Here is a 13,524-nt window from a genome sequence, read left to right on the forward strand (position 1 = left end):
CTTGGAGCCAAACCATTCGACACATCTCAAGTCATTAGTTGCACTGATTTGAAATACCTGTTACAGTTGCATCCTGACAACAATGTTATAAATAGACAAAAACTCATTTGATTCTGTTTTTCTTGAGGAATAAAATTTTAAAAAGCAAAAAAACATTTTATTGTGTCTGATTCATCATTTAGTTTGTTATTGATATCAACAGCTGATGTTTCTAATGATGACCAAATCATGTGATTAAAAACGCCAGAGACAACGAAGTAGAAAATAATATATGTCAGTTATGCTTCAGAGGTTTTCGTAGCCCTCGTAGTCCGCTGGACAAGACAAGAGTGAGGGGAGATCAGTGGGACAGGCGCCCTTAGCCGAGTGCCAGATCTTTGTTTTCCTCCTGTGTCCAAACCGCTGGTTGCCTGGGTAGTCCTGCTATACAACAGAGGGAGAGAGGAAGTCATGGGCCATGATGAATTTACTGTTCAATCACACCATAAAAGAGACAAGCCTGCTATTTCCAAACTGTATGTTCAGAGGTGTTCTGGTGTTAACGGGATGTGCTTGTGTTTTTCTGCGGTTTGTTTGTAAAAAAAAAAAAAAAAAACAGCCAGTGGAGCTGATGTAGCGGATTTTGAGCCATTGCTCCACCCATAAATACACCGGCAGTTCGGCTGTCGCAGCTGCAGTGTCTCTGGGCTCGTTAGGTAGAGCAGACAGGCCTAGACTGTCCGTTCTATCGAATGAGCCCAGAGACACTAGAAGTGGAGAGTGACCTCAAAATAAGCAGCAGAAGACCAGGGGAAAGACCGAAGAGGTCGGTGTGTCTGATCCATAATAACACGGTTCAGAAGCAGCAGAAGGAAAAACGTATTGCGAGGGAAAGAAAAATTAATCCTAAAAAAATCTCACCATGACCCTTAGTTAATTGGATGATGGAAACTTCCACCGTTGAGAAAAGAAGAAGAAACAAAAAAGGAAAAACTTGTCCCAAAGCCATGTCAAGGTGTTTCACAATGAGTCACTAAAACCTTCAGAGCTCCACTGAGAGGAGGAGCAACAAGAAGAAAAACTACAACATCATGTTTCCTGAGATGAAAGTGAAAGCTTGTCTGAGTGACAGCAGAGCTGCAGTCCAGACGAGTCTCTCTGTTTCTCTCTGGAGAAAGATTCAACTGAACCCATCAGATTCTCTCAGCAGCAGAATCTCTGCAAACACTGGTGAGTACACTGACCTACAGTACAAACACTAAATGACCTGACTGCATATTTGATTACAACTGAGTTAAAACCAGAATCTGACTTGTTTTGACATCTGTTTACTAGAAGCTACAAAACAGCTAGCTTCAGCTAAAGCTAATTCACCACCTTCCAGAGCAAGTCGGTGAACCTGTTTTAAGTATTAACACAAACCCTGAGCTCTCCTCAGACAGGACAGTGGTCGTGGGGGTTGTGGAGAGGAATAGTTTCAGTTTCCTGCAGCTTCCATCTTTTCTTCTTCATATTTAATGTGTCTGATTATCTGCTTTCTGCATCGTCACCCTCTCTCTCTGTACCTCCTCCTCTTTCTCTTCCTCCAAGCTGAGTCTCTGACACTGAAGCTCTTTGGACACAGGAGGTTTTTCTCTTGCTCTGCTCCCTCAGACGCTTCAATTAAACTAATAATGATGAAAACAAAAGTGTTCAGTATTAAGTTATATAAAATGTTTGCCCCACAATAACATTACAAGCAGCATGTTATTTATATTATTTAACATGTGATGTGAAAGTAATGGAGGGGTTTAAAATTGTACCATTATGATTTTACAGATTTTAAAGGGTGACTTCACCCAGAAATGAATATTCAGTCATTACCTTCTCACTCTCATGCTGATGGAAAGTTTCTTAGTCCACAAAACATTTCTGGAGCTTCACAGTAAAACAGTGTTGCAGCATTCTCCTGAAGAACTGAAGTAGCTGGAGACTTGTTTTAAAATGTATGAAAACAAGTGCAAAACTAAAAAAGAACATAAAATGGCTCCATACTACGGAAGCCCTGAGGGACAAGTGACAATTTTTTCCTTTTCTTGTCATCCATTTTCTGAGTCTGATCTAAATAGTTTTCTCTCCTGTGTTTACAACTTGACAACTGGTGCAAAAAAGGTTTTAACAGGATAATCTTTCTAAGTTCCTTCATTTTTCTTTTCCTCTGTGAAAACACATGAAAACATGTTTTTCTCCTGAAAACAAACTTTCTTCAGATCACGTGTATAATGACTGAAAGGATGAAGCCAGGTTTCCCACAACGCAGTTCACTAGTTGTATGCTCCCCCTGCTGGAGCCCCTGGTCACTTCTACTGTTGGTGTAATGAAGGTGCTGATGAATGTCCGTTCATCTGATGAACCCAGGAGAGAAAGGAGATTCAGGAGACCTGATGCCTTACGTTGAAGTATTTAATGAAGCTCGATGGAGGAGAACGTAGCTCAACAGTACATGCAGTAACACAATGCAGTGTTCCCAGATCTGAATGACACTTCCTGGTCTCTGACTATTGAACCCACTACAGAATACTCTGTGGAAACGGGCTCACCTGAGTCCAGTGCGTTTCTCGTATGAGACACAGTGAAGGTGAAGATGCTGGAGGAACAGAAGGTGACCTTGGTTGTCCGTGAGGCAGCTGCACAGAGAAGATGCTGCCTCCAAACAATCTTCCACTGTGACCCAGAGCGTGACCTCAGGGTAACTCTACCTTCTGTGTGAGCAGAGTATATACACACATTTATGACTATGAACCTATAACACTGTAATATATGGAAGTTCACTTTAAACAACAAACATAAGAAAACACAACAGTACTGAAGTCTTACTGCTGCAGCTGACAGTAACCATATAACCATAAACTCTGATGTAACATGAACAGGCTCAGATATCAGAATGAGGCCATTACATGTTGCTGCTTGATCTGACTCGCTGATAATACACAATATTCCAGCCGTGACACTGACGGCAGATTAGCATCAATTATAACACATTCCTCACCAAAACAAAGACATGACAGTGATGTTACATAACCTGCTAACACACAACAGATGCATGTTGTGTTCAGTGTGCACTGAGAAATTAAAACTGCCCTGCAAGAAGACATGAATGCTTCTAGTCCTGTTAACAACATGGGGTAGTGGTGCACTTCAGCCTCTAGTGGTCACAATGAGTACTACAAAAACAAATGTTTTATCTCTGGCCACAAATGTTTAATTCACCTGGTTTTTACACATTGTGGGAAAAAACAATTCTCCTGGGAAATTTTGATTTTTGCTTGGTTTTACACATGAAACAAACAAACAAACAAACAAAATTTAGAAAGATTATCCGGTAATAAAAAAATAATTTAGATCAGACTTAAAAAAAATGGATCGCCAGAAAGAAAAAAAATCTCACTTGCCCCTCAGGGTTTATGTACCATACAGCTCGTACGGTGTGATTAAAATCTCTGGAAACCCAGAGATCCAAAATTGATTTGACGGGGCGCATGCTAACATTTTTAGATCAGCAGCAAAAACGGGGTAAATAACATCTTTTCAGATGAATTTGGGATCTCTCTTTTATGTTTTTGTCCTCATTGTTTTTACATTTTAAAACAAGTCCCCAGCTGCTTCAGTTGTTTAGCAGAATGCTGCAACACTGTTTTGTTGTGAAGCTCCAGAAATGTTTTCTGGAAACTTCACCTGACTTTCCATCAGTATGGGGGTGAGGAGATAATGACAGTCCAGGACCTGACTGTTTAATGAGCGGTCTATATTAACCAGACACTGAAGACATGCAGATTCTGACTGCAAATGTATTGATGAACATTGAGCAGAGTTGTGTTGCACGTTATTCAAAATTTGTCCCTCAGTTGGATTCAATACAAGAACAGGATTCATGACGACTCTCCTTATGTTCCACTACAGTTAATTTTGTTCAAGTAAATATTCAAATTAAATGTGATTACAGTTGTTGTTGTTGTTTTCACCTTTTTTGCCTCAGACTGTAAACATGTCTGCTGCCAGCTGTCTGCTGACTGAAGATCAGTTTCTGTGCTCCATCTGTCTGGATGTGTTGACTGATCCAGTCACCACATCATGTGGACACAACTTCTGTAAAACCTGCATCACTGAACACTGGGATAAAAATGACAAGTGTCAGTGTCCCAACTGTAAAGAGGTTTTCAACACCAGACCTGAGCTGCAGGTCAACACGTTCATCTCTGAGATGGCTGCTCAGTTCAGACAGTCAGCTCAACAGAAAGCCAGCAGCAGCAGCTCAGAGCAACAAGTTTCCAAACCAGGAGAAGTTCCCTGTGACGACTGCACAGGAACCAAACTGAAGGCCCTGAAGTCCTGCCTGGTGTGTCTGGCCTCCTACTGTGAGACTCACCTGGAGCCTCATCTGACAAAGCCAGGCCTGAAAAGACATCAGCTGACCGACCCTGTGGAGAACCTGGAAGGCAGGATGTGTACGAAGCACGATAAACTGCTGGAGCTGTTCTGTAAGACCGACCAGATGTGTGTCTGCATGCTCTGCACTGTTTTAGACCACAAGACACATGATGTTGTTCCTCTGAAAGAAGACTATGAAGGAAAGAAGGCCGAGCTGGGGAAGACAGACGCTGAAATTCAGCAGATGATCCAGAAGAGACGACTGAAGCTTCAGGAGATGAAGCGCTCAGTGGAGCTCAGTAAGAAAGATGCAGACAGAGAGATAGCAGCTGGTGTTCAGGTCTTCACCGCTCTGAAGGAGTCTGTTGAGAGAAGCCAGGCCGAGCTCATCGACACCATCAAAGAGAAGCAGAGAGAGACAGAGAAACAGGCTGAAGGCTTCATCAGAGAGCTGGAACAGGAAATCTCTGAGCTGGAGAAGAGAAGCTCTGAGGTGGAGCAGCTCTCACAGTCTGAAGACCACCTCCACCTCCTCCAAAGCTTCCCATCACTGAACGCTGCTCCACCCACCAAGGACTGGACAGGAGTCAGCGTCCGTCCACCTTCATATGAGGGGACTGTGAGGAGAGCTGTGAATCAGCTGGAGGAGACGCTCAGTAAACAGATGAAGAAGGTGGAGCTGAAGTGGGTCCAGCAGTATGCAGTGGATGTGACACTCGATCCTGATACAGCAAATCCTGAACTCATCCTGTCTGATGATGGAAAACAAGTTTATGAAAGTGATGTGACGAAGAATCTCCCAGACAACCCAGAGAGATTTGATCATTGTGCCTGTGTCTTAGCAAAGCAGAGTTTCTCTTCAGGAAGATTTTATTATGAGGTTCAAGTTAAAGGAACAACTGACTGGGATTTCGGAGTGGCCAGAGAGTCGATCAACAGGAAGGGACGAATCACACTTACTCCTCAGGATGGTTACTGGACGATATGGTTGAGGAATAAAAATGAGTACGAAGCTCTTACTGACCCTCCAGTCTTGCTCTCTCTGAAGTGTCAGCCTGAGAAGGTGGGGGTGTTTGTGGACTATGAGGAGGGTCTGGTCTCCTTTTATGACGTTGATGCTGCAGCTCTTATCTACTCCTTTACTGGCTGCTGCTTCACTCAGAAACTCCACCCATACTTCAGTCCATGTAGTTATGATGTTGGTCAAAACTCTGCCCCTCTGATCATCTCTCCTGTCAATCACACTGAGTAGAACAACCAATTGATTAATTCACATAATTTAATGTAGTAAATGTGCATTTATACATTGTTGTTTTAGATTCTGATGAATGTGTTTTCATTCTTTTTTTCTTGTAAATGTTTTTCTTTGATGTGTCACTTTGATATTTACTACAACTCACCAGTTTTACCACATTGATTGATATTATCTAATGTAGCCTCATTTATTCTAATAACTGCATTACCTGCCTTCAACACTGTTAAATCATCAGAAAACAATGTACTCAGATATATGAAACATTTGTGTGTTGAGTTTAACCTTTTTATTGTCTGATCATTGTAAATATAAGAAGAGCTGCATCCTGACAAAACATTTATGAATGAGACAAAAGTCATTTGATTTTGTTTTTCTTCATGAATAAAATAGAAAAAGCAACAAAACATTTGATTGTGTCTGATTCATTATTTAGTTTGTTATTGATATCAACAGCTGATGTTTCTAATGACGACCAAATCATGTGATTAAAAACACCATCAGCTGTTCTCAGACTGACTTGAGCTGAGGAGCTCCAATCCTCCATCACACCTGAGACAGCTGGTAGTGTGAGATGATGTCATGTTATTGAAGGTTTGAACAGCTGATATGAACTAAACCAGTGATCTGAGGACGCCCTCTAGTGGAGCCACTGGGACAATAAAGTCTTTGCTCAGTTTCTTGTCAAAAGGAGATTTTTTTTTACAAAATCCTTTGTACGTTGTAACAAGATATTCTTCATGTTTTTTGTAACATCCGTGTTCGTTGTTACTGGAAACTAATCAATTCTGTTTGTACGAGAAACTTTTTTAGTTATTACAACATTTCACTTTAGCTCACAACAGTCATTGTTACATTAAACCAACATATCTCAATAAATTCTGGTCTTTCTTCTTGTTGTTGTGTTTGTGTGAAGACTAACAACCACTTTGTGAAAGATGACGAGGATTCAAATAAAGAATAAGAATTGTTGCACTTGTAATTACGATGATTAATTTCATTGGTCTAATACAAATAATAACTGTAAAATATTTTCCTCAAGAAAACAACTTGTAAACCAAAGCAAAACATAAATAAAGAACAAGGTATTTTAGTTTCAATAACTAAATTTTTATAGACGACCATATCTCTGTGTCTCTGTCTTATTAAATACCTGCCTATGTTTTTATTACAACATTTTGCATTTAGACTACAATCAGCAAAATAACAGATATGTCAACATCTGTGTTATGTGATATTTGTTTTTTTTTTGTGAAATTTAATAAAAGCTTCAATAAATTATATGCAGTGGAGGTGAAAAAGTATCCTGTAACCACAGCCGTGCCAGTAAAGCCTTCTGTGTCTTGATCCAAAATAAACACTGAACCAAAAGTACATCAGTGATCAGGTCGAACCTGAAAGGCAACAAAACCTCACCTGCAAAGTGAGAGAGGTGGAGCAGCGCTGGAAAAGCACAACAGTTTTATTTCCACATGTATTAAATGAAACTAAACATTCATAGGAGAGAACACAGACCTGCAGTCAGACACATCTCTCTGTATCCATAAAACACTTGAGTTCATTATCCTAAAATAAAAGTATGACCCAAGAGAAGAGGCCCAGTGGTGCTGATGAGAGAGAGGCACTGGACTGAATGCATATGTAAGCTCACCATCACAGTCATGTCAGTTAGTGTATCTGGCCTCGTGTGTTGCTGCTCTGTCCGGAGGTGGTGGTGGGAGGGTGGGAGAGAGTCCAGTCTTGTCATTTACTTTAACATCTGCAGTCTGGTATGACGACAGCTGCAGCCGGGTCACTGACGATCACTGAAACACACACACAATGATTACATATTATTATTATTGCTTGTCTTGGATTGACCTCTGTTGTTCAGTTGTCTGACTGTTATCACATGTTTGTAGGGAAACATGCCTACGATCTCATGTGGACCTTTGAATTGCTGAGGCCCTGTTTTTTTCTTTTTCATTATTAACACTTTCCATCTGTGTGAGGACGTTATCAGGATGGAGACGCCGGGATGTCTCCCCGTGTTATCTCTTAGGAGGGAGAACAACACTCTCTCGTCATAAAACCACCAGAGGGAATCAGTTTGAATTAATTTACGATGGTAACCCCCTGTACGAACTGTTTTTGACCTAACAAACAGGAACATTCCTTTCACACAGGTCAAACGAAGGAAACATATGAAGCTACTTCTCCTTTAAAACCTCAACCAAAGGAACCGGGATTGTTTGTGATAAAGTTGTGTGATACAATGTCTTTATAATTGTAATTAGGTAACACGTCTGATGGACCGATCTTGCTATCTGTCCCTCAAAACTCACCCTTCTTCTCCCTACTTTCCAATACACACACTAGAGAAAAGGACGGTGGAACCCCCCCCCCTTCTCTACCTCCTCTCTTTGAAGAGATTAACGACACATCTGTTTCAGTGTTATCTTTCGTACATTCCAAACAAATGGTCAGAGTTTCCTCTAGACTTCAGAAGCATTTCTAATTAACCATTAAATCAGAGTCTCACCTGTTTAATTCTTACAATTTGAAATCCAGTAAAATAAGCTCATCAAACTGAACCAATTCCTAAGTTTCTGTGATGAACATGGACTGAGATCCTGCTTAATGCGCACTGGTGTCTGGTGTTTGGTGGAGTCACAGTGCCATCTAGTGGTAAGTTATGGTTAACTGGATTAGACTGTCGGAGATCCTTTTTTTTAACGTGTTTATAAACTACAATTTAAAAGTCTGTAAAATGTTTTTCTTCACAAGCCTTAAGCTAACACTAGAAGGAACATGTATAAGTGACCAGTTTCATCAGTCCTACGTTATCTTCAAGTGTATTCTTATGTTCTGATCCAGTGTTGATTTCATTTAAGTGTTCAATGATTTTAATCAGATCATACTGTCTTATTGTTTCACAAAAGTCCATCTACTTTTGCCATGGTAAAGTTCTGAGAAAGGCTAAGCGCGATTTCGAAGCGTTAACTTGATAGTTGGAATTAATTAAGTTTAAAGGTGTGGAATTAAAACATCCACACTGGGAGTGTGGTCAGTACGCCCCTTTGCTCCGCCTGCAAACCAGAACTATTAAAACCAAGGGACAGAGCTCCCTCGCTCTCTTTCTTTTTTTTTTTTCTCTCTTCTTTGCTTAATTTTTCAACACTTTACTTTGCTTCTTTTTGTAACAAGCTCCTAGGTATAAAAATCTCCGTACAATCGACCACGTGCGATAATCTTTTAAGAGCTTTTATTTTTGTTAGACGTTAATAGAAGTAAGTTCCGTTCTTACTATTTTTGTTAAGTATCACTATTTTATTCAGTGGAACAGAATTCAGTTTAATTATTCTTGTATTGAGAAACAACTGAGGAAGCGCCAGGCCAGCGTTATCCTTTCGTTATCCTCGTCAGGAAAGTTAAATATCAGTTGAATTAGAGTTAAAAGTCACCACTCAGAGTGTGAAGATAAACAACAGTCTTTTTTAAGACTAAAACGCCAAGCAAAACGTGCAGTGTCACTGCCTGTTTCCACAAACCTAGGACCACGGTTTGCAACGACTTTGTGCCAAGCTGAAGTTACGCTGCCCTCTACGCTCACGAGCGGTACCATCCCGCTGGGCAGCGAACCGGACCATCCTCTGCTGAGCGCTGGATCAGCTGATCTCTCTCCGACACCTGGACGAGAGAGAGCCGCCTGCTGTGAGGTCGGACCGACCGCATCTTCCCTCCTTCTTCGGGACCCGCAGCTACCGCGAGCCAGCAATCCATCAGACGAAATCCGGCAGAAAGATCGAAGCGAAAGGCTTCTCCACTCTTCAGACGAAGTAGGCTAAGCATCTTGCACACGTTTCACTAAACGTTCATGAGTTGGTGTTCTTTTAATTCCTAATTCATAATAATCTTTTCACAAGACAAGTCCGGTTAGGGTCTCGTTAGTATCAAAATTACTCTCGTAACATTTGAATGCTGCCCAGACTCACGACTTTACCATCGCTCACATCCACCTTAAATAATCCTGTCACTTTAACCATATAGTCTTCACATTTCTGTTTGTTTTATTGTTGTCTGAATCATCATTTCATTTATTCACCTTGATTTATTTAGTAAATAAACATATTTAACCGTACGTCGTTGTCTGTGCTTATTTGCTTTGATGTGGAGAACCGAGGAAACTGTATAAAGAAGTCACTAATTCAGCTATGAGACTAACTAAATTGATTTAAATTGATACAAGTTAACCTTGTTTAGTCGGATTTGATTAATTACCTCCGAATTATTCAAATAGACAAAACATCGGAGGTGGTGCCCCATTAACGAGTGTTTTATTAATCTTCAGTGATTAATACCTTGCCTTTAATACAGTGCATCTCCTACATGTTAAAGACTCCAATACAAGAAGAAATGTGAACGACATGAAGTAGAAAGTCTCCTGTTAACACAGACTGCCCTTAAAGCTTCAGTGTGTTGTATCAGAATAGATCTTGTACCAAAATATGTCAGTAATCAAGTTGAACCTGAAAGTCAACAAAACCTGACCTGCAGAGCAGAAAGAGGTGGAGCAACACTGGAAAACACACAACAGCTTTAAAACCACATTTATTAAATGAAACTAAACATTCGTCAGAGAAACAGCTGTCGAGACTCGTCTCTCTGTTTCCCTTGAAGGAAAACTTAAGTTGACTCAGTCAGGCCTTTCTCAGCAACACAGCAGAATCTGACAAACTCTGGTGAGTACATCTGATAATATTTACTGTACTTCAACAACCATTAACACAAAACTTCGACTCTACTCAGACAGGAAGTTCTGTTGTTTTTATTATCTGTCTTCAAATGAAATTTCTGCTTAACTACAAAATGACTAAATTATTCACAATTCAGTTAATCTAGCTTCATGTTTTTATGACTAATCAAGAATTTAATAATTTGTGTTTTGCTTTATTACACTTTCATTTCATCCTCAGACTGTTAACATGTCTGCTGCCAGCTGTCTGCTGACTGAAGATCAGTTTCTGTGCTCCATCTGTCTGGATGTGTTCACTGATCCAGTCAGCACACCATGTGGACACAACTTCTGTAAAACCTGCATCACTCAACACTGGAGTGTTAATGTCCCCTACAAGTGTCCCAACTGTAAAGAGGTTTTCTACAGGAGACCTGAGCTGAAGGTCATCATCTCTGAGATGGCTGCTCAGTTCAGACAGTCAGCTCAACAGAAAGCCAGCAGCAGCAGCTCAGAGCAACAAGTTTCCAAACCAGGAGAAGTTCCCTGTGACGACTGCACTGGAACCAAACTGAAGGCCCTGAAGTCCTGCCTGGTGTGTCTGGCCTCCTACTGTGAGACTCACCTGGAGCCTCATCTGACAAAGCCAGGCCTGAAAAGACATCAGCTGATCGACCCTGTGGAGAACCTGGAAGGCAGGATGTGTGTGAAGCACGATAAACTGCTGGAGCTGTTCTGTAAGACCGACCAGATGTGTGTCTGCATGCTCTGCACTGTTTTAGACCACCAGGGACATTCTGTTGTTCCTCTGAAAGAAGAATATGAAGGAAAGAAGGCCGAGCTGGGGAAGAGAGACGCTGAAATTCAGCAGATGATCCAGAAGAGACGACTGAAGATTCAGGAGATGAAGCGCTCAGTGGAGCTCAGTGAGATAGATGCAGACAGAGAGATAGCAGCTGGTGTTCAGGTCTTCACCGCTCTGAAGGAGTCTGTTGAGAGAAGCCAGGCCGAGCTCATCGACACCATCAAAGAGAAGCAGAGAGAGACAGAGAAACAGGCTGAAGGCTTCATCAGAGAGCTGGAACAGGAAATCTCTGAGCTGGAGAAGAGAAGCTCTGAGGTGGAGCAGCTCTCACAGTCTGAAGACCACCTCCACCTCCTCCAAAGCTTCCCATCGGTGAACACTGCTCCACCCACCAAGGACTGGACAGGAGTCAGCGTCCATCCACCTTCATATGAGGGAACTGTGGTGAGAGCTGTGAATCAGCTGGAGGAGACGCTCAGTAAACAGATGAAGAAGCTGCTTGAGCTGAAGAGGGTCCAGCAGTATGCAGTGGATGTGACACTCGATCCTGATACAGCACATCCTGATCTCATCCTGTCTGATGATGGAAAACAAGTTAAACATGGTGATGTAAAGAAGAAGCTCCCAGACAACCCAGAGAGATTTGATGAATGTGCCTGTGTCTTAGCAAAGCAGAGTTTCTCTTCAGGAAGATTTTATTTTGAGGTTCAAGTTAAAGAGAAGACTGAGTGGGATTTAGGAGTGGCCAGAGAGTCGATCAACAGGAAGGGAGAAACCGATCCGACTCCTCAGAATGGTTACTGGACGATAGGTGTGGTTAATGAAAATGTGTGCGGAGCTCTTGATGACCCTCCAGTCTTGCTCTCCCTGAAGTGTCGGCCTGAGAAGGTGGGGGTGTTTGTGGATTATGAGGAGGGTCTGGTCTCCTTTTATGACGTTGATGCTGCAGCTCTTATCTACTCCTTTACTGGCTGCTGCTTCACTCAGAAACTCTACCCGTACTTCAGTCCATGTAATAATGCTGGTGGTAAAAACTCTGCCCCTCTGATCATCTCTCCTGTCAATCACACTGAGTAGAACAAACATTTGATTTCCTACAGAAAGATTCACATCATTTATTGTAATAAATGTTCATTTACTGGTGATTTAGATCGATTCAGATTCTGATCAATGTGCTTTTTTCCTTTTTTTCTACAAATGTGTTTCTTTGATGTGTCACATTGATATTTACTACAACACACCAGTTTTACCACATTGATTGATATTATCTAATGTAGTCTCATTTATTCTAATAACTGCATTACCTGCCTTCAACACTGTTAAATCATCAGAAAACAATGTACTCAGAAATATGAAACATTTACATGTTGAGTTTAACCTTTTTATTGTCTGATCATTGTAAATATAAGAAGAGCTGCATCCTGACAAAACTTTTGTAAATGAGCAAAAAGTAATTTGATTTTGTTTTTCTTTATGAATAAAATAGAAAAAGCAACAAAACATATTATTGTGTCTGGTTCATTATTTAGTTTGTTATTGATATCAACAGCTGATGTTTCTAATGACGACCAAATCATGTGATTAAAAACACCATCAGCTGTTCTCAGACTGACTTGAGCTGAGGAGCTCCAATCCTCCATCACATCTGAGACAGCTGGTAGTGTGAGATGATGTCATGTTATTGAAGGTTTGAACAGCTGATATGTGTTAAAATAATTCTGCGTTCATTTAGAACTGGAGGAAGGAGATCGGAGTCAGCTCAAAGTTCAAACAAGGGTTTTAATCTTGTACAAGAGGAGCATTCACAGAGCAACACGCAGATCAGTTACAAGGAAGTGGGTTAGAGGAAATCAGGGTATTTATCTCTCTCTCTCACTCTGGGTGTGTCATCACTATAACAAATGCTGATTCAAGCCTTCCTACAGAGAGGAGGATGTTTACCATTAGTGTCGGTACCTTACTTAGGTCATAAGACAAGTCACAAAACAAGGCCATATCAAGAGGTCACAAGTCACAGGACACAGGTCACATTTAACAGTCCCTCACAAGAGGGCTGTGTAACATCAATTCACATTCTTCTACACGTAGTACAAAATTCTCATCACAATATGAACTAAACCAGAGATCTGAGGACGCCCTCTAGTGGAGCTCATAACAAAATCATATTCATCGGCTATTTACAATGTTTCACAGCTGCGTCTTCAGCTGCTGCTTCGTTCAGCTTTTCAACATCCAGCAGTAGCACCGCAAATCTTTTCAGAGATTATCTTCTCTATTTCCAGTCGATATTTCAAAGGGAACATCAACAATGTAGTTTAGAAACATTGTGATTCTTGTTTCAGACTTTTCACCTGTAAAAATACCAGA

General features: G+C 41.0%; 1 protein-coding gene across 1 annotated transcript; it reads left to right on the forward strand.

The window, feature by feature from the left end:
- Positions 1-4,003: 4,003 nt before the first annotated feature.
- LOC311263189 (uncharacterized protein) lies at positions 4,004-12,498 on the forward strand (the record flags this gene model as incomplete). The annotated part of the gene is made up of 3 exons (XM_084363111.1): positions 4,004-5,634; positions 7,347-7,407; positions 10,594-12,498. 3 exons carry the CDS (start codon positions 4,004-4,006, stop codon positions 12,232-12,234), a joined length of 3,333 nt encoding a protein of 1,110 aa, XP_084219237.1. The 3' UTR covers positions 12,235-12,498.
- Positions 12,499-13,524: the final 1,026 nt, after the last annotated feature.

This window comes from Pagrus pagrus (assembly GCF_965226575.1).
Source record: "Pagrus pagrus genome assembly, chromosome: 10".
In the NCBI taxonomy this organism is placed as follows: domain Eukaryota; kingdom Metazoa; phylum Chordata; class Actinopteri; order Spariformes; family Sparidae; genus Pagrus; species Pagrus pagrus.